We start from the raw sequence: 22082 nt of genomic DNA, 5'->3' as shown, positions 1-22082 counted from the left end.
ACATTTTTGATGTGTTACATTGACATACTTCTCCTTTGCTTAAAGCCTGCATCCTAAGTTGGTTCTTGCCGCTTCCCCTCACCCCGCCTCTATAACTCCCCTTCTGGTTTTCCTCCGTATTTCTAGAATAAATGTGGTTGGAGGTCTCTTTGTTTTTTTGCAAACGAGCAAACCTCCTTCATTCCACTGCACACATTTACCCGTTAAGCATCGTCACTTATAATATTTAGAACTGATCTGTGAACTGCTGTGTATTATATCATTAAAGGTGGGAGGTATAATTCTGCTGTCCTTTATCATGTACAGCGTGGTTTATGTGACATTCCTGTTTCTTTGTTTTTCTTCTTATAGAAGAGTCCGTTGCTCTTTTTGTATAACATGTTTTAATAAATGTTATTGGTATTTTGCTAGGCATGTTTGTTTACGCAGCAAAAGCCTGTTTCACTGAATGTTAACGGTTGCCGATTTCTGAATAAATAGGAACCCAATTTGGGTTGGAAGGATTCAGAAATCCGGCTAAGAGTAACCTACCCCAAGGACACCTCTGCCTTGGACGGCAGACCTCTTCTGAAAATCTTCTGAGATCTGCTGATATGAAGAAGCTGACGATCACATGTGCTCAATCAAAGCCATCGGAAGGCTTTTGCATTGCCGCTCTTAATGACCGGCAGTGGCATTTCGCTGAACCCGGCCATTCTAACAGATCTCATTTAATCACTCCTTTTCAACACGGGTATCCGAATTCAGCCCTTTATTTTCAAAAGGGTAACCAAATCTACCCCCATCTCCAGAGATGCTCGCCCTGCCCACAGCTGTCATAACTGGCTTTGGCCGGAGCGAATGTTTGCTTTCCAAACAAAACAGCCACCCTTCTTGCCTTCAATCCGGGGCCTCTCGGCTAACGTCCCTTTTTAAATTCAATCACGGTGCCATAAGAATCTCCCTTTCGGTCACCAAGAAAGGATGGCGTGTTTTTACCAAAAAGCAGAATATTTTTTTTTTATTATTATCCTAGCCCAAAAGATAATAAAGAGTGCACAGCACAGGGGTCGACAAATGTAAACACCCTGTGCGTTAACTCAAGTTGTACCTTGATGTGTCAAGGCAGAGTGACTTGTGAACTTATTAACCTGGAAGTCAGGAAGAGTTTATGATTCTAAGGACGTAATAATGCTGGGCTGGATCAGTTCATAAACTTTAGACAAACACACACACCCAAAGTAAAAAGCATTTCCATGAACTCCACAACCGCTGCAGAGGGGAAAGGGGTCAGCAGAACAAAAAACTTGATTTTGCATCCACACAAGGTGTTATATTTATTATATTTTATTTTATATTATATAATATTGTATTATATATTTATTTTGTTAGAGTTATTTTATTATAGTTATCTTTTATATTGTATAATATATAATATTGTATTGCACTGTATTGCAATATTATATTGTTATTTATTATATTTATTATCACACCACTTTAGGTGTAGATTTAATGCAAAAATCCCAGTTAGACCGAGCAGGACACGAAATGTCCACCAGGGGCGCAAGGGAATCGATTTGCGAGGCTGTCTCTCCGTGCGCATGCGCTCTCTCTTTCACCGTCCTTCCCGCGAAGGGGCGTGGCCTCGGCGTTTCCCTTTTTTTTCCTCCACACTCTCCGCCTATGGTGCCCCGGAAGCGGAACCGCACGTCCCCGTCTCCCCCCCCCCGGTCCGCAGGAAGGATTCGCTTCCGGGTGCTGCTGGCTGAGGGGGGGGAAGCGGCGGCGGCGGCCGGGGGGAAAAGCAGCACTCGGGCCAGGGCCGAGCTCCCTCCGGCGGGCCCGCCATGTGAGGAGACCCCGACGCCCCTCAGGTGAGGCGGGAGCGGGGAGGCCGCTTTTCGGGGGCCCCTTTTCTTTCCGGCTTCTTCCTATGCAGGCGCCTCGGTCCCTTCAGGCAGGCTCCCTTCCCTCGAGGGAGGTTTTGGTTTTATTCCTCTCCTGCCTTCGCTGCTTTTTGTTAAGTAACTCAGGGCAGCCCATGTGGTGGCTGCCTCCTGTTATCTCCCCCGCAACGACAACCCTGTGAGGTGGGCTGGGCTGGAAGGGAGGGGCTGCTCCAAAGTCACCCAGCCGTCTTTCATGGCTAAGGCGGGACTAGAACTCCCCGTCGCCTGGTGATTGGCCCAAAGTCACCCAGCCGTCTTTCATGGCTAAGGCGGGACTAGAACTCCCCGTCGCCTGGTGATTGGCCCAAAGTCACCCAGCTGGTCTTCATGGCTAAGGCGGGACTAGAACTCCCTGTCTCCTACTGATTGGCTAAAGTCAACCCGCTGGTTTTCCTCCCTAAGGTAAGACTAGAACTCACCATCTCCTAGCGATTGGTCCAAAGTCACCCAACCGGCTTTCCCAACTTAAGGTGGGACTAGAACTCACGATCACCCACTTTCTAGTCTGCTGGCATTCATTAGTTGGCATCCCTGCCTTCTTCTCTAGGTCCCCAGGCAACCTATTGTAGAACCTCCTCTGCCACCAACTAGGAGTAGTGGTGAAGGCACTTGGCTAGAAACCAAGAGATTGTGAGTTCTAGTCTACTGGGAACCAGGCTAATGCATTATTTTATCCCATGCATTAATGCATTAGAAGAATGCATTAATGCATTGTTTTATCCCACCCTACCTATCATATCTATATCTGTCTGTCTGTCTGTCTGTCTATCTATCTATCTATCTATCTATCTATCTATCTATCTATCTCTCTCTCCCTACCTACCTACCTACCTACCTACCTAATTATCAAATCAAATACTCCTGCCTCCTGTTTTCCCTGTAGAAATGATCCTTCGCGATGGATATACCTGTAACACCCTGGTTAGGAAGGCAGGTATACGAATGAGGGTTTTCTTAAGTGCTGCAGGCTCTCCATACCCCAATCCCGTAACTGTTTTACTTTCATTCGATACCGTCCACCACTCTGGAGCCTCTTGTTGAGATGGGCAGCAGATAAAGCGTGGGATATTTGTTTAGTGAAACCTTTCCGTACCACGGGGTCTCCTTTCCCTTGTGTCTAGTTGGAGGGGTCCCTGCTTTGGGTCTGGAAATGGTTACTGGGCGAGGCGACGGGGAGCAAAGAGAAGAAGGCAGCAATCGATGATGGGTGTGGAACTTTGTTTATAAATAAACCTCCCACAGGTTTGTGTATCCTACGACAGAGTGAGGCAGAGCCAATCACAAGAGGCACTTCAACAAGGCAAAGGCAGAAGAACCCCAACATTTATAGAAGTAAAAATCCCACATGCGACTTTGCTGCCCCCTTCTAACTTCAAGGGCCTTGTTATGCTCTCAGATCTCAGAAGCGGTTACTTCTTGTTGTCGGAAAGTTGCGCTTGGTTTCCCTTTTTCAGGCACCCGTTGGTTTTCTTCATACCTCCTACCCATTTCACCGCTCAGGTCGTATCTGATGATATTTAGATGATGTCAGTGAGTTTCGGCTAATTTAATCCTTGGTGTGGAAGTGAGATCACAGCCCTATATTTATAGACCACTCTAGAGAAACTGAGGTGGTGGGTAAGCCCACAACCTACGACCACCATTGAGCCCAAAATGTATGTGGTTGAGTGAGACGGTTAAGTGAGTTTGCTCCATTTCTGGACCCTGCAACCATCATAAGTATGCATCAGTTGCTAAGCGGCTGAATTTTTTCACCATGGGGATGCTGCAGCGGTCGTAAAGCGTGAAAAACGGTCATAAGCCCCTTTTCCCAGTGCTGCTGTTAACTTTGAACAGTCGTTCTTTGTTGATGTTTTTTTTTTCTGAAAGAAAGATTCAATGTACATTTTTCAGTTGATCAATATTATTGAACTGAAAAAATACATTGAATCTTTCTTACAGAAAAAACATCAACGTAACCTGGATAATCATGGATAAGCAATGTGGTTTAATAGTGCAGATCTCCTTTTCACGTCTTAGCAACTTTGCAAGTGCAAAACTAAAGACACGAGCTGGCCTGTCTATGCCTACCTTTTACATATAATAGCTTAAAAGGACTAGTTTCAGATAATCAACAGTGTTTCTCCTTTGCTATTTGGAGGTGGGTCTTTCTTGACAGCGGTGGCTCGCAAATACCATTTTAAGCTTTGGTTGGTGGCATCTGCCTGTACTGACGTGTGTGCATGGGATAAGTTATCTGTTTTATAGGCATTTCTTCAGAAATGGTATTTACGGACTTGTAAAATATGTGGAAGTTTAAATAAAAGCAAGGTACATATGTTCAAGGTCGCTTTATCTACTGTGAACATTGATTTGCTCATATGGGTCTCTGCAAAACCGAAATGCGCTGTTATGAAACCCTTCATCCACTCTAAAATTATGGGGTTTTTTTTTGCCCACCTGTTCTTGTCCTGTAATCTTTCTACCTTGCTGCTTTTTTAGATATATTGAATACAATTTCCAGAGTTCAGAGTTATTGCTGATTAAGATTCCAGGGAATTACAGTGAAAAACAGCTGGAAGCCTCGGCTTGGAGAGGCTGTTAATGTATGTTTCTTTAAAGAGTGAGCTGGCCAGAATAAAGATGAGATCATCTTTTTAAAAAAAATCTCATGATTCAGATAGATAAGGCTGCACCCACACTGGAAGATGAGAGAATAAATTAAATTCAATCCCAATTAGTAAGTTTGCCATCACTGATTATCAGCAGTAGGAGGCAAATCATCTCTCCAGTGGCTCGGCAGAGAAATTATTGTTGATTTTTCTCTGCTACATTTTATTTTATTTTTAAGTGATGGCTTTTGTGTGGAAAGGAAGCACCTTTGTTAGCCTTCTGGAACGGTTTGGGGGAAAACTGTCCTTACCTGCAGCAAAATTTTTTGACATAACTTGTTATTTTGTCAACTAAGATGGTTCAAATTGTTGAGAAATTCCGTTTTGGAGTCACGAGATGGAAGGAAGTTGCAAGATTCTTTGCCTCTTAATGTTGCATGACCTGCTAGTGTACATCAACAGTACTTGGGGTCAGCTGTCCATGAAATACAGCCTTCTTTCAGACAATGTATTTCCATTCCACACTGGAAGTGGCTGCTGGATTGATGGCAGATTTCCACCCCCTCTGTTTTCTTCTTTCTGTCATCTTTCTTTTTTGGATATTCTGTTGTTGTATTCTTGTTGTGTAATTTTTCATTGTTTATTTTATTGTTCTGTTATCTTCTGTTCTAAGCGGTGGGGTGGCCTAGAAGTAAAGATGTTCACCTCACACTCAAAGAGGTTGAGAGTTCAATCTTAGCAGCAACCGATGTTTATCAGGGCGCAAAGAGAAAATATCTGCTGTGAACTCTGCATAGGTGTCAGGAAGGGCATCCGGCCAGTAAAGGTTCAGCCCTGATTCCTTATGCAGATTGCAGAATCATAAAAATAGGTAGGTAGGTAGGTAGGTATGGTAGATAGATGATAGATACGCTAGATAGATATGATAGAAGATTAGATAGATAGATAGATAGATAGATAGATAGATAGATAGATAGATAGATAGATAGATAGATGATAGATACAAAAGATGGATGTGATAGAAGATTAAATAGATAGACAGACAGACAGACAGGCATCTACTGTCTATAATCTTTTCACTTCTTCATTTTTACTGTTGTCAGCCACCTAGAGTAGCCCTGCAGTGAGATAGGCACCAAATAAATGTAATAGATAAATTAGTTCCTTTATTTTTTGCATTCTCAGTACAGCCAGCACAACTTCTAATGGCTTTATTAATTCCCAGTATTTGGAGAAGAGACTCAGTGTGCTAATAGGAGGACGTGTGAATAGTTCTGGGTCATGCGAGATGACTCGGGCCCATGTTCTCCGTATGAGATTGCAGGATCAAACGGCAGGCTCCCCCTCCCCCTCCTCCAGCAACTCCCTGTTGGGGGAATTAATTCCCTCCCACTTCGCGCATGTCTCAGAAATGTAATTTGCTCTCTTGAATCCCGGGTAAAACTTGCCACCTCTTATATTTTTATTCTCATCAACTTGCAGATCGTATGCGGCGCCAAGTGAAAAAAATCGCATCCCCGGCCCCAAACGGCTGGTGGGGTTTCTTCCCTTTCTTTTCTCTCCCCCAATTCGTGCATTTTGAATTCTGATTTTGCGAACGCTCTTTTTGTGTCCTCCTTTCTTGCAGGTTGCACCTTTTGGGCCAGGAGACATGGACAGCAGCAGCTTCATCCAGTTTGACGTTCCCGAATACAGCAGCAGCGTCCTGAGCCAGCTGAACGAACTCCGCCTGCAGGGCAAGCTTTGCGACATCGTCGTGCACATCCAGGGCCAGCCGTTCCGAGCTCACAAAGCTGTCTTAGCCGCCAGCTCTCCCTACTTCCGCGACCATTCGGCCCTGAACACCATGAGCGGCTTGTCCATCTCCGTCATTAAAAACCCCAGCGTCTTCGAGCAGCTGCTTTCTTTTTGCTACACTGGAAGGATGTCTCTGCAGCTGAAGGACGTGGTCAGCTTCCTCACCGCCGCCAGCTTCCTCCAGATGCAGTGCGTCATCGACAAGTGCACTCAGATCCTGGAAAGCATCCATTCGAAAATCAGCGTCGAGGAAGTCGACTCGGTGACGATCGGGGCCGAAGATCCGCTGGAGAACCACAATGGCCTGAAGGAGGGCAGCTATTTCGCCAACCCCGTTGAGATTTCCCCTCCTCCCTACTGCGCTCAGGGCCGCCCGCCAGCTTCAGGGAACGACCTCCGGATGGAAACGACACCGGTCAACGCTTTCCGCGGCCGCCTGCAGGAGGAAGGCCACTCGGACCGGGGCAGCAGCGGTAGCGTTTCGGAATACGAGATTCAAGTCGAAGGAGATCACGATCAAGCGGAGCTGATCATTAGAGAGAGCCAGGCTGCCGAGGTGAAGGTCAAGATGGAAAAATCCGACCGGCCCAGCTGCTCGGATAGCTCTTCGCTTGGCGACGATGGATACCACACAGAAATGGTGGACGGAGAACAAGTGGTGGCCGTTAACGTCGGCTCCTATGGCTCCGTCTTGCAAAATGCTTTCTCGTATTCCCAGGGAGCCTCGCAGTCTGCCAACGTCTCCGAATCCTTCGGCAGCCTGAGGAGCTCCAGCAGTTCGAGGTCGATGCTCGGCTCCTACCGAGGCCGCGGGCGTCAAAAGCGGGTCTCCACTAGCCACTTGCACAGCGACGTGTCTAGCCTGGTGTCGGCAGCCGACGGCGAGCCTTCCGCCCATCAGCCGGGCTACGAGAGCGGCTCCCGGGAGAGGAATTCCCGAGGCCACTGGTACGCCTACAGTGAACGGCTGATCTGCATCTACTGCGGGAAGTCCTTCAACCAGAAGGGCAGCCTCGACCGGCACATGAGGTTGCACATGGGCATCACGCCCTTCGTGTGCAAGTATTGCGGGAAAAAATACACCCGCAAGGATCAGCTCGAGTACCACATCCGCGGCCACACCGACGACAAGCCTTTCCGCTGCGAAGTCTGCGGGAAGTGTTTCCCTTTCCAAGGGACCTTGAACCAACACCTGCGGAAGAACCATCCTGGCGTGGCCGAAATCCGAAGCCGGGTGGAATCGCCCGAAAGAACAGAAGTCTATATGGAACAGAGAGACGACGACACTTCCGTGCACGAGACTCTGGATTATACCATGGATGTGCACACCCCCGATTAGAAAAAAAAAACAAAAACCAAGGCGCTTTCTCTCTCCACGCAACTCGAGCAAAGCACACAAGTTCCTTCTTCATTCCCTTCGATTGGTTTTACGAGAGTTATAGTTGCGTGGTTTTTCAACACCCCCCCACCTCACCCCCAAATTTTAGCCATTCTTGCCGGCGTGGTTCCAGTAAAAAAGGCTGCTTGGTTTTTTTGCAAAAGAAGCCCAATAAACCATCTTAGGGAGATGATGCGCTCGCTGACGGTGGGGCGAGCTTTGTTAGCTAAAGATGTGATGACAACAGGGATAGTGCAGGCTGGTTCACCAAACGACACCACAATGTTGTGTTGTGGGGAGCAGGCAGACATCCCTGGATGTGAGTCTCATTGTATTCAGTAGGACTTCTTTCAGTTTGATTGAGGTGGCAGAGCTCGGAAGCTAGAAATGGCGCCTCTCAGCTGTGCTTGTTTTATTTTGTCATACGACAACGTGGGCTCAAGAAGGTTTTTCTTTTCTTTGTGGAATAACTATTTCGATAGCTTTGAATTTTATATATAATATATATATATATAAACACTTATAAGAGGTTGGGGTTGGTTTGTTTTTTTCCTCTTCTGGTTGGTGAGGGGTGAATGTAGAATATCTTAAATACATTTTAAAAAGAACCCTGTTGATAAGGCTCTCAAACTTCATTTAAGTCCCCCAGCCTGGATTTTGTTCAAGAAACATTGTTCTTGGTTTGTTTGTATGTTTTCCCCTTTTTGTGCAAATATGATGTCCAGACACAAGCAAAGTATAACTTTTTTTTAGTATAACTTTGCTCCATAACATATATAAACCAAATGCCATAAATGTATTAATTTGGGCCTTTTTTGTCTAGAATCCAAACTGGACAACTTTGGTGCTGATTCCTCTTTTTTTATAGGAACAAAAAATGTATTGTTATATTAGCCAACACAGAATATAGGATTGTGGTTTTAACTATTTTTTATTCTGCTCAGAATCTACCTTCATTTCGTACTGTAAAAAGGCAGACCAGGTTAAATCACGTTTTACATTAATTGCTTTGGATAGCTAAGGGTCAGCTTAACAGTTAAAACAGTTAAAAAGGACGTTGTATTTGAATCTACAATATTTCACTGCAGTATTTGTAAACAGACTTCTTCAGGTACACCTTACCTTCATACTTAAATGTTTTCAAATGAAACAGTTGGGTTTTTTTTTTACTTTTTTTGTAATGATATTATATGGGAAACAATGAGCAATATATCCTATTGTATTAGAGAGGCAACTTTTAGCTTCTCCCTAACGGTGGCTGATCAGTATTTTTCACAGAGAGCCAATAACGAATATCCTCTTTTCTCTGCTTTCAGATGTTTAATAACTTTTAAAAGTGGTGCTAACTTTTTTTCTTTTCCCTTACTACAGCATAGAAAATGTGAAACTTTAAACTGGTAGTAAACCTTTTTTTACCTTTCCGCTTAGATTTTTGCTTTTCTGAAACAGACCTCAAACAGTTATAAGCTGGCAAACTTGACTGTATTTTTTTTTTTTTAATCTACACAACGGGGAAAATGACGGATTTTATTCGATTGTTTTAAAGCATGTTAGTTTTGCGTTTGGTGAGGTGAGCAGCGTTTTGATCGGTGTCTTGGCTTTTACCGGAAACTCGAGTGTCCCAAATTTCTCTCCTGGCTGGGTTTATTAGTGGCTGTTTCAATTAGTGGCTGAAGGTGTAGGCAGTAGGGTTAACTAGGTTTAGCAGAGCAGATTGGTGATGCTTGGTTTGAAGGGTGTTTGGGTACTCCGGTGTCTGTGGAGCTTCTCAGTCATCCAGGTCAGCGTTATCCCAAGGGAGCTTTTTCAAGAGGTCCCTGGACTTTCTGGTTTTTCAGAAAGTCCAGGAGCCTCTTAAAAAAGCACCTTTTGATACTCAGAATTCCATTAAATGTGAGCCAAGCTGCCAAGCGCCTGAATTTTGATCACAGGCATGCTGCAAAGGCCGTAAGTGCGGGAAACGGCTGTAAGTCGCTTTTTTCAGCGCCGTTTGGTCACCAGATGAACTGTTGTAAGTCGAGGCCGACCTGTAGCGGTTGGCAGGACACTCCTGCCCACCTAGCGGCTTGAAAGCATGCCAATGGGAGTAGATAAATAGGTACCACTTCGGTAGGAAGGAAACAGCGTTCCGTGCACCTATGGTGGATGGCCATGTGGCCACGGAAAATGTCTTCGGACAATGCTGGCTCCCTCGGCCCCCAAAACAGAGGTGAGCACCGCACCTTAAATTCGGACACGACTGGGCGGGGGAGAAGTACCAGAAGAAGGGGGTGAGAAACAATTTTCACACTTCCATAGGGCAACTTTGGATCCCAGGCTTCAGCGAGGGCATATAGACCATCCATTCATGCGCCTTCTTAACGCTTCTTAAGACGTAAGCTTAAGAAGCATTTTTGCCCAAAGAATGAAACCGGGTTTTTAAATTGCTTTGCCAAGGTTTTCTTAGCAAAAGTCCAGCTGTCCAAGTTAATCGCGACCCTTTTACGTCAAACCTCTGCTGCGGTGCCTTTTCAATCAGTTGGCTTTACTCCATAGTAAGCAGGATTAAGGAAGAAAAAAGGAAAGAAAGAAAGAAAGAGGACTGTTAATTTTCGGTTCTGCGGTCTTAGCCCTCTCTCGGTCCTTCCAGAGTATAAAATACTGCTTGTTTATTTATTTTTAATCTGTAAACTTGAGCTGGTTTGAGTTTACCAAAGAGTGATGTATCCAAAAGGCTACTTTCTTTTTAATTATGCAGATTTCATAAACAGGGCATACTTCATGTTAACCTGCCTAAGAGTTCGTCCATCTGACAACAACCTTCTTTTAAAAGGCTTTTACGTCCTTGCTTGTGTTGATAGGTTGTTTTCCTCTTTTCAGCCGCCTGCTAGGGTTAAAAACGATCAAGCCATAATATAGTACTGTATAAATCAGAGAGCTTCATAGGACATGGCAACTGTAGAAAGCCAACGTGTATAAAGTTAAAGCAACTTGTTCTCCGACTGTTTCCATAAGATTTATGCACGTGTATAAAATGAGTTTCTGCTCTAGTTATGTATTAGAGGCAAATATCCAGCAAAGACCAGATGACTGCAGGGAAGAAAAACACCTAGAAATTTGATAGTATCGACTAATTAACTCCTCGCTCCTGTCATAACATTGTCCATACCTCCTTTCCCCATACCTTAGGCCAGTATTTCTCAACCTTGGCCGCTTTAAGATGCCTCGACTTCCAACTCCCAGAACTCCCCCAGCCAGCATGAATTCTGGGAATTGAAGTCCAGGCACCTTAAAATTGCCAAGGTTGAGTAACACAGAAGCTGTGCCAGTGTTGTTGCATTCAAGCTGACTCTCTTAATAGCAGGTAACTACCGCGGCTGCCATTTTAACCGGCCACTCTACCCTTGTGAAGGATTTCTAGCTGCTGAAAAGCTAGACGAGCGATTCTACTGATAGGAGAGAATATTTAGTAGCTCAGGGTTGAACTGTGGGGTGATTGGCACTCCGTGAGCTTAGCTGTTTCCTTGCAGACGTTTCACGACCCAACTAGCTAACATCATCAGTGTTAGAAGGCCACTCTGTGCGGAGCCTCAGCAGTAAAGCAAGCAGTGTGTTGAGCTTTCCAGATACCTGTGACTGCCCTTTGCACAAAAGGCAAAAATGCATTGTGTGAAGCAGCCCTCAAGCGTCTTCCTCAGACTTTGCTCTCTTTTTCTCTTGGAATATTGCAAGGTGAACAAACGACAGGCCTCAAATCTAGCCACAACCTCTAATTTGTGCCGTTTTGCACTGTGTTTCCATTGTGATGGGGGTACACCTTCTTACTCCTTCGAAGTTCAGACCTTAACCTCGCCCAGGTGCAAAGTATGCAGTGAGCCTGTTGTGCTGCTGACTCTACAATGTTAAGTTATTCCAGAACTGCAAATTCGTTTCGTTTATAATAACGCAGGAATTAAAGGAAGTCAGTGAGACAGCTATAGGAAACTTTGGGTTAGATATGTGAAATCATAGAAAATTGGTTCATAATTGAGTCTCTTTATCTACCTTTTTAGCTTACATAGACAATGTGAAAACAAAAACCAACAGTGACAATGTCCTTTGTTTATACGTTTTAACCTATTTACATACTGTGAAAATGAATTTTTATACTTTTGCTATACTTTTGTGGTTTTAAATAGCAACTGAATTTTTTTGTTCCTAACCAGTTAATTCTTCCATATAATTTCTATTGAGCTTGTAAATAAACTAAGGTGGGGAAAGCTTTGTAAATAAGTGGGTGGCTTTTTCTTTTTCTTTTAAAGCAACAGAGCACCTCACAATTGGTTCTGTATTCAAGAACGAATGCTTTTTTTAGTGACAGGAAGGATAGTTTTAGAAAATTTGCCATAAGAAAAGAAGATTTAGGGAATTGCAATAGTCGTTAACCTTTCATATATATACATGCATGTTTCACGGTGGAAATTAGCTTGGAAATCCTTGCCAAAAGTGAGATCAGGTGGACCTAATCTCTTAAACCAGGGATCGGCAACCTTAAAACATTCACAAGAAGGTGGAAGCCCCCCGCTTTCAATTCTGGAGCCGACCAGACTCTATGGCCGTTCCCCCACCATACAGTCTCCTCCTAGCGCGGCATCCTTTTTCATCTACCTGTCCTAACCTAAAGCCCTATCAATTGTGGCGCCAACCCGGCAACAGGGAGCCACAGCAGGGCCACATGTGGCTCCAGAGCCACGGGTTGCCGACCCCTGTCTTCAACCATGGTTCATCCTGAACCTCTGCTCCATTCCCAAATGGGACAGAGAAAGAGCCAGCCCGTCATACCAGGTATTACCCAAATGCTCAGATCCGTTGGGGGTAAAATTCCCATCGTCCCCCACCAACCCTCGTACTCGATTGGCTGGGAAGCAGGGGGATTGGAGTCCAACCTGGGGTTGGAGAAGGCTGAACGTTCTGCGCGCTTGTCAGCCTGAACTGATTTTTTTTTTCTCTTCCTTTTTCCTCAAGTTTGTCTTAACAAATTCGCAGGATAAATGGAACACATCAAGGAGGCTTTTTCCTTCGTTTTTAGATAGAATTGTGTTATCTGAAGCAGTTCTTCAGAGCTCTATCTACCATGTAGGAAGACCGCAGGAGTTTTTTTTTCTTTTAGGTCAAGGGCTTGGGAGGGGGGAGAGAAGAGGGTGTGTTTGAGCTTTATCTTTAGGCGGATATCTCTTATTTGAAATATATGTTAAGTTTACTGTGACTTCTTTTGGTCGTTAATCGGAAGGGGTTTCACATTGAAGCCACTGCAATGGGACTCAAATATGCAACGCCTAATCTATTTTCTAAGGGGAATTCTACCCTGGAATGGTGCTTTTAAGACTGGTCAGAGTTATTTATTAAAATTTTTATATATTTTAAAGTATTTGGGAATCGTGTAAATCCTTTATATAAATAATAAATATATATAAATATAAATATATATATATGAATCTATATTAGTTCATGAACTGTAAGGAGAGGAGAAAAGCTCAGAAACTGAACCCAGAGTTCAGCGAAGTCATTCAGAATGTTCAGCAAATCATCATGTCATGGAAATCGCTCTGCAGAGATCAAATATCTTCGTAGAAAAATGGAATTATATGCAAGTTTACACAGCGGGGGGGTTTGCCATACAGGTAGTCCTTGACTTACACCCGCAACTGTAGGCAGAATTTCTGTTGCTAAATGGCGGTTCAGTGAGCCGTGCCCAATTTTACGGCCTTTTCTTGACCTGGGTTTTAAGCGATTCACACGGTCATTAAGTGAATCCAGCTTTCCCCATTGACTTGGCTGTTCGGAAGCTGTTTGGGAAGGTCACAATTGGGCGATCACGTCACACACACACACACACACACAGACACACTCGCAGACAGTTCAACCGTCATACAAATACATGCTGGTTGCCTAGTGCCTAAATTTTAATCCCAAGACTCTGGGAATGTTATGGCGGTTGTAAGCGGTAGGACCAGTCACCTTTTCCCCCAACGGTCACTAAACGAATGGTTGTAAGTCACGGATTACCTGTACTACCTGGTTGATTTGAAGATGCGGGATACACTAGTCTTGTTGGGTCTGTTGTTGGGATTTCAAAACAATTCCGGAAGAAGCTCGGGAGCAATTTGAACATTTTTTAAAACTCTCCTTTTCTCATAGCCCCACCTGTGCCAAACCCAATGAAATCCACCTCGCTTTCTGCGTCTTCTCTGTCCCTTCTCGGGGCAGCGAGATATCCTCTTTATTCACGCCTGAGGGCACATTCTGGAACAGGTCATCATCAGGCTTCAGGTTTCCCCCCTTAAACGGGAAGAATACCTGGCTGTCAGGATTCGGCAGTTACCCCAATTAAACCATGAGTCTCGAGCCAAACTTCAAAGACTTCAAATGATTTATTGGGAGTTAACATGTCCGGCACTGCCTGGGTGTAGCCGACTCTGAGGCACATAATTCATTGTCACCCTTGACCCTGGTTCCCCCCGCTCCGCATCCCCTTGGTGTATCTTAATTCATATTCTCCAATGGGACACATCCATAGCCCAGAGTCATCAATCATGCTCTCCACTCCCCTAGTTACCATCTTTGGAAAAGTATTTATGGAATGCATTTTTGCTTTCCAAGCTGCCGCGCTGCTCTTTCCCCCACTCCCTTTCTGTTGCCAACTCTTAAAAAGACCATAGAAATATTTCATGAGTTGACACTTGCCAGTCCTTCGGTTCTCAATCCAGAACAGAGGTGACCAATCTTGGCAACTTTTTTTAAAAAAATACGGTGGGCTTCCAACTCCCGGAATTCCCCGGGGTGGCAAATTGCCGAAGTTGGACACCGCATGATCTAGCTTCTAGAATACGGCTCTGTATTTTCCAACCTTCTTTCCAGAACATGCCTTCTAACCAGGTCTCATGCGGGAAGCCAAGACCTCTTTTGAACTTTGCAAAAATAAATAAATACATACTTGTTTACACCTGTTTGGCTCAGACGAGAAACTCATGACAGATTTGCATGACGTCGGTGCATTGGCAATGGGTATTCTTAAGTAACTTCCTGTCAGGAGCTTTTGATGTTTTCATCAATATTTGAACGCTTTGAATGACTTACCTCAGTGTCAATATTTTGCAATATTAAACCGGTAACCTCACAAACTCCACACACTTCATCGCTGACGTGAAGTAAAATGAAACGGATGCTCTTAAAGCAACTGAACTTGCCATTAAGGATTATTTTATAGCATGAGATATTTTAGAATATTTATTCAAATGATATTTTACTCTTATACTCAGATGGGGGGTTTTTTTTGGTTTGTTTTTGGGTTGGTTGGTCCTTTTCCCCCCCCCCTCCATTTTGTGTCATGAATATTTCAGTGCTGCTTTATTTTGTTCTAAAGGATTTTTGTTTGTTTGTTTGTTTCCTTGCTTGTAAATTGCCTTTTTATGGTATAAATAAAGTCAATGGGAATTTTGCCGTTTATAAATTAAAATGCTTCTGAAGCACAAATGCTGTCTCCGGCTTTGGATTTATTTTTCAAGAGACGCCATGTCGCTGGGCATCCGTCACCACTTCCTGCTTGGTTAAAATCACCCTGAGCTCATACTGTGGTGTCCCTCTGTATCTAAACCACGATGTGGCTTGGTTTGGGGTTAGCATGTGGTTTATAAATACAGCTTGGGTGTGTGGTGAAGCTGTGTTCGTGGACCTTATGAGTTCAGTTTGAGGCACGCAGACTTCCTTGTTTTTCTCTGAAGACGTTTCGCTGCTCATCCAAGAAGCTTCTTCAGCTCTGACCGGATGGTGGGGAACGGAAGGATTTACATTCCTTGCAGACAGCTGGTAGTTTGCATTGTTTTACAGAGTCACCGAGGCCACTTGGAAGTTTATCTGAAAGTAAGGACACAGACAAGCCTCCAAGTGGCCTCAACGACCCTCGCAAAGGATGCCAAGGACCAGCTGTCTGCAAGGAATGTCAATCCTTCCTTTCCCCGCCATCCAGTCAGAGCCGAAGAAGCTTTTTGGATGGGAAGCGAAAGGTCTTCAGAGAAAAACAAAGTCCAGTTGCCTCTTGAAAAAGCACCTTGGGGACATTCCCAAGTTAGGACAGAGAGAGAGAGAGATTTCCCAAACATAACCGTGGTCGCTTGGGGTCAGCTGCGTTGCAATTTTGGGCAGTTCTGCATTCAGATCCCCCAGTGCTCATGACCTATAGAAAAACAGCTCTTATGGCCCAGGCTAAATTCAAGGCAGAATGATCTCAAGCACGGAGCGTGGAATTTTAAGGGTGCTTCTTCCGGTGTCTTTCAGAACACGATCCGTTTAAGTGCCACTCAGTCATATTTCCGAGGTCATTCAGCACTAGCTAAGGAACCCCGCCGGCCTTTTCTTGATTTGCAAAAGGGGAAAGGTCTTAAGTCTTGTGTCACTCAATAAAAGGCCTTAGATGAAGCCCTTTTTTAAGGCTGGAGATTTTGCAACATCCCATCACGGTGGCCTAGCGGCTCTCTTCCAGCCAAGAGTTGAACAAACCTGTTTGTGTGTATTTCACTCACTCTTCATCCCGGCTTGTTCCAAGAGATGGAACTCTAAGCCAAGGGCAAAGCAAACTTTGCAACCTCAAAAAGGCTCAGCTTTAGAAAGACAGAAAAAAAACCACACCCCATGGATTTGTAGCTGAATTGGTCACCGAGGGAAGGGCTGGGTTCCCGTAGTCAACCTTGTTCATCAACCAGTTTAAAGGCAGAGCCTAAGACTTGAATGAATCACGGAATGATAGTTTAATGAGGAATGATAGTTTAGCTGCCATTTGAGAACTGATAACAGGAGGAAAATCAAACTTTCTCCAACTAACAAATACCGCACTTAATTGGATAAATGGCCCATATGTTAATATTATAGAACACTTATCCTTATGTATGAACATATTTTAAAACAGAACACATATATGTGTGTGTGTGTATGTGTATCTGGGTTAGAAGCTTTCCAGACAGGCTGAATATCTATAGAGATTCTCCCATCTTTCAGGTCACAGTTGTCCCAAAGGTTTTTATAAATAGTTGGCCTGGAAGCCCCAAAGGTGCCATCTTCCATTTAAACAGTGTGTTGTCTGGTACAAATATCTTGTGCAATAACAATTAAAATTTACATCCATACTCATTACCTTGACATTCTCCATTATCTTAATACTAAAATATACAGTATAATATGTCTATTACAACAATCCTCATCTTATTTCATTCTATTAACCTATTTTCTATATTTTGCTAGCCTTTTGCTTCTAACTTCCATAGCTATTCTCTAACCATCAATAAAATAACTCCCATATCATATAATATTCAGTTTGTTCCTTCTCTTTAATTGCAAGTGTTAGTCTATTCATTTCTGCACGTTCTAATATTTTCCTCCTCACATTCTCATCAGTAGGAATCTCTTCACTTTTCCAATTTTGTTCAAATACAATTCTAGCTGCAAGTTAATACACAAATAATTAAATATACATTCTCTTTACTCTAAGTTTCCAGTAAAATCCCCAACAAAAAAACATTTCAGGTTTTAAATCAATTTTCTGGATGCTTTTGAGTTGGCATACAACATCTGAGAGTGCAGAATCGCCATCTCTGTCAAGGACCAGGTGCAAAATTTTGGTCTTTCACAAAGCAAACCTTTTTTATTATTATTATTTCTTTTTGGCCCAGAGAAAATGCTGTTTTCATTTCCTCGGGTGATGACAAGGCACGGCCTAATCCATTTGTGCTTTTTTCTTCTCCTCCTCCCAACCAGCATAAACGTTCAGGGAATGTGTGTGTGTGTTGATGTGCCTTGAAATGAACCTAAGAGATGGACTTACGTTGCCGAATCGTGTTCTAACTTGCCCCTTTTTTCTTTTCTTTTTTTTAAGGTTGCGGTTTGGTTCATTTCTCTGGGTTCCCATAAGAGCCGCCTTATAAGAGGGAGAATCCTGGAGGTTGGGTTTGCTGGGTGCAAATTGAACTTTAACCCACCGCGTTCGCTTTTCCCATCCTGAGGGGTTCAAACCACAATTTTTATCTCCACGGGATTCAAGATTGGAAAAGAGGTACCGACTCTTAAGAGGATTAGAATGTCTCTTTCGGAAAAAAAACATTGTTCCAAATATTGTGAGCATTTTGACAATTAACTCTTTCCTTTTCCTCCTCCTCCTTCTCTTCATTCTTTCCTTCTCTTCCTCCTCCTCTCCTTTCCCCTCCTCTCCTTTCCCTCCCTCCCCTCCTGTCTTCATCTCTCTTTCTCCCCTTCCCTCCCCCTTTCTTTCTTTCTTTCTTTCTTTCTTTCTTTCTTTCTTTCTTTCTCTCTTTCTCTCTTTCTTTCTTTCTCTCTCTCTCTCTCTCTCTCTCTCTCCTTCCTCCCCTTCATGTGGCACTGGATGCAGGAAGTTGAGTCAGGTTGCCTCATTTCAGACCTCGTACCCACCTTGGCGACCTCTCCGTTGCCGGTGGAACGGCTTGTCAGAAAGAAATTGCGTACTTCACCCAGGGATACGGAGACAGCTAGACTTCAACCTGTAAGCAAACATTCCTTCGTTGGGCTTAACACGGAGTTCGACTTGTTAAGAAACATGTCGTGAGCTCTTCCTAAAAATGTAATTTTGTTCCACCGGGAAGCAAGGTGATGAAATTTATTCCTGTCCTGCAGCTGTGAAATAAAAACACATTTTAAGGCTTGCTTTAAACTATGTCTTTACCCACGGCAGATGAAAGAATGAAACTCCAGGACAGATTATATTCTCCCCAACTGACGTCTCTTTTTCCCATTCAATCCAAAATAAATGCAGAAGGTAAGACTGAGGCCAGAGTCTTCCTGGGTTGGGACGTATTGCCAAGAAAACACCCTGAATTAGTTATTATATGTGTAATTTATTGCTTAAAAAGCAGGAAGCCCTCAACTTAACAACCCATCCGTTCGGTTACTCGTGGAGACATTGGTTAAGCCAGTTTCGCCCCATTTTACGACCTTTCTTCCCACCGTTGTTAAGTGAATCACTGCAGTTAATCAGTTCGTAACACGGGGTGGTTAAGTGACCCTGATATCCCCGTTGATTTGGTCAAAAGGTCACAGAAGGGGGATCCCGTGACAGCCAACGGTCACAAGTATGAACAGCGTCTGGATTTTGATCACGTGACCATGGGGGTGCTACAAAGGTCGTAAGTGTGAAAAAAACAGTCGTAAGTCACTAAATGAACTGTTGTAAACCGAGGACTGCCTGTTTGTGCATTATGTGACCAACAGGTACTTGATTTGGGAAACAAAACAAACTTATTTCCAAATAAATTAGCTGCAAGCTTATTCTTTGATCAAAAAAAGCCCTCGAATTATTATTTTCCTTTGCGTTTTAAATTGCACTGAATCTCTCTGCTATTTTTGAGCCTAACCACCAACCAAAATACTCTCCTCCGTTCCCCAGTCGGTGGGTGGTAAATTTATTTAATTTTATTTTTTTTTTTTTTCCTCCTCATGTACCACTAGAGGGAATAGAGAAATCTACATCTCCCCACCCTCCTCCCCTTCCAACCTAATTGCACAGAATTTCACATGGCAACAACCTCATAGGGTGTGGGTTGCAAATGGATTTTGTAGCAGTCATCTGCAAAAAAAAAAAGAAAAGCTTTTTCTAAGCTGCTGAAAAACGTGCATTGTTCGGGGAATGAAGATTCTTTGTCTGCCATTGTTAACCTACAAAGATGCTCTGTGCGATTTCATTTCGTTTCTCCTGCCTGCCCTCTTTACAACAACAGAGGGATGGGCAGGAGATATTTCTACTCTCCCTTTCCTTCTCCTTCTTTCTCTCACCTTTCCCTCCCTCTCCCTCTCTCCTTCTTCCTCTCCCTCTCTCCCTATTCCCCTCTCTCTCCCTCTCCTTTTCTCCCTTTCCCTCTCCCTCTCCCTCTCCCTCTCACCCTCCCTTGTCCCTGTCCCCTTTCCTTCTCCCTTCCTCTTCCTCTCTCCTTCCTCCTCCTCTCCTCCTCCTATTCCTCCCTCTCTTTCTTCCTCTCCTTTTCCTTCCCTACCCCCTCCTCTCTCTCTCTCTCTCTCTCTCTCTCTGTCTCCCCCTCTTTCTCTTTTTCTAGCAAAAGCTATTTTTCACCCCAGGGTGTCACGGAGGTGAATCACACAGCTAAAAAGCTCGTATTTCTTTCTCAAAACTACCCAAGCGCTCGTTTTGATGGGGGGGGGGGGAAGGGATGGCCATTTCCTCCTATCCACTAGCTACGATTGATGGAAGGCTTTCAACGTTCCTTCTGGCTGCTTCCAGAGATGACAGGTGTCCAAGGTACGTAAGCTGTCAATGTAAGATGTAATAAAACTGCAAACATGTCCCTCAGAAGAGCCCAACTCTTCCAATCGTTGCTCAAGGGAATGGCGGGTAGTCCTCGACTTACAACAGTTCATTGTAGTGACCACAGCACTGCAAGAAAGTGACTTAGGGTGACCGTTTTTTTCACCTGTATGACCGTTGCTGCGTCCCCGTGGTCAGATGATCAAAACCCCAGGGACCCACTCGTGTTTAGGACAGTTACAAGCCCCCATTTTGCGACCTTCTGAGTCTTAACAATTGCCTGACTGACTTAACTGCAGCAATTCCGCTAACCGCCCTGGCAAGAAAGTTCCTAAAACGGGACAGCAATTGTTGTTGCTTAGCAATAAAAATGTTGGGCTCAGCTAGGCTCATAAGTCAAGGATTATCCATATAAGATTGTCCTGGGGCCTCCACCTGGCTCTTTATTTCACATAACTTATCCTGAAACTCGGGTACCACGTAAGGACCAACTGAAGGGTAGTCAAGAAAGGCGTTACATCAAGAGTCGGCAACCTGCGGCTCTGGAGCCGCCTGGGGCTCTTTCATCCCTCTTGTTGTTTTCGAGCCTTTTCCTATTGTTCCCCCCCCCCTCAAAAAAGGCACTGTTTTTAGGTGTTAGAACAGTTCCTGAAATAAGTGTCCCTGATCTCATAGCGCTGTTCTCGCTGCGCAACCAGAAAACCGTGGGGTTGTTGCTAAAATGGGACAGTTATTAATAAAAGGGTTTTGTGGATTTCGTTTTTAATAAGTTCAGAGTCCGCTTTGGTTCTGAGGGTATACAAAGCATTGAGACTGTAAATCGGGTCTCTAAATTGGCAACCCGCGGCTCTGGAGATGCATGCAGCTCTTTGGGGCCCTCGGCTGTGGCTCCCTATTGGGTGATCCCACCACTGGCTGGTCCCGCCCCTCGCCCTCCTTTTCCCCATGATGCCTGGCCTGAGGAGGTAAAACACCAAAATCAGAAATGAGAGGGAGAAAGAGAATGCCATTTCCCACAGAAGGGGCGGGCAGGTGTGTGTCATGTGACTGGGTGACGAGCTGGCCACGCCTAGCTGGTTTTGTGGCTCCGGTATTTTCTGTGGGAAACGGGTCCAAATGGCTCTTCGGGTGTTGTAAGGTTGCCGACCCCTGCTCTAACCATGATTCACATCTCTGAGAAGCCATGACTGGGATCTGAGATAACCAGGAAGGAGGAAAAGCTTTCCAATAACGGAAACAGTCCTTCTTTGCAGGCTTCTGTGTGAGCCTGAAAAAAACACATGGCTGCTTTAAAGAGTTGACTCATTAAACTCGATGCAATTCTTTTTTATTTTTCCCCTAGGCCTGAAAAAAACAAAAAAAAACCAGTCATTCCACCTGATTTTCTTGAAGTTCTGCATCTTTATCTCATGGGGTAAAGGTTGAAGAGAAGTATGGAATAAAATAGAATTCTTTATTGGCCAAGTGTGATTGACACACATGGAATTTGTCTTTGGTGCATAGGCTCTCAGTGTACATAAGAAAAAATAAAATATATTCATCAAGGATAACTATCATCTGCTAATATTTCATTAAATTACCATCATGTTTTCCTCTTCTGTTTAATTGCTACCTGTGGCAATTTTTATTAGGTATTAGAGTCGCTGTGCTTGTTGCTTTTTGTCTCCTAAGACCCGGAGAGATCTTGAAAGACTCGAACGCTCAGCCCCAACACAATCAAATTGAATTCAGTCGCGAGAAACATTAGCTTTGCGCTCGGGCAAGAGAAACCAACGGGACAGATTGAGAAGAGGCGGAACTGGGGCTTAACAGCAGTAATGGATAGGAGTCCAGGAGTCCGAATGGACAACCACTTAAGTATGAGTTGCTAACGGATAATTGATTTGGAAGGGACCTTAGAGGTCTTCTAGTCCAACCCCATTAGGAGGAACAATGAACCAGTGGAACGACCGGCCTCCAGAAGTTATGCGTGCTCCATCACTGGATGCTTTTAAGAAGAGATTGGACAGGCATTGTCCAGAATCGTATAGGGTCTCTTTCTTTAGCAGGTGGTTAGACCTGCCAACCCTGTTATTCTGTACTTTGGTGTG

The 22082-nt window shown here is 44.2% G+C and overlaps 1 protein-coding gene across 2 annotated transcripts; it reads left to right on the top strand.

Annotated features, from left to right (window-relative positions):
• The first annotated feature begins 1704 nt into the window (after positions 1-1704).
• ZBTB34 (zinc finger and BTB domain containing 34) lies at positions 1705-21549 on the top strand. 2 transcript variants are annotated; one of them, XR_015739779.1, is made up of 5 exons: positions 1716-1853; positions 17578-17754; positions 18088-18219; positions 18409-18492; positions 21335-21549. XR_015739779.1 is itself a non-coding variant. In XM_026712330.2 (2 exons), exon 2 carries the CDS (start codon positions 6171-6173, stop codon positions 7653-7655), a length of 1485 nt encoding a protein of 494 aa, XP_026568115.1. In that variant the 5' UTR covers positions 1705-1853; positions 6147-6170; the 3' UTR covers positions 7656-15185. The 2 variants fall into 2 exon arrangements, 1 of the variants encoding a protein (XP_026568115.1); XM_026712330.2 differs by lacking the exons at positions 17578-17754; positions 18088-18219; positions 18409-18492; positions 21335-21549 and adding an exon at positions 6147-15185 and having other exon boundaries at positions 1705-1853.
• The last annotated feature ends 533 nt before the right edge of the window (positions 21550-22082 follow it).

This window comes from Pseudonaja textilis, chromosome 17 (genome assembly GCF_049901715.1).
Source record: "Pseudonaja textilis isolate UNSWEBS1 chromosome 17, rPseTex1.2, whole genome shotgun sequence".
In the NCBI taxonomy this organism is placed as follows: Eukaryota; Metazoa; Chordata; class Lepidosauria; order Squamata; family Elapidae; genus Pseudonaja; species Pseudonaja textilis.
This window is presented reverse-complemented; position numbering and strand designations above follow the sequence as displayed.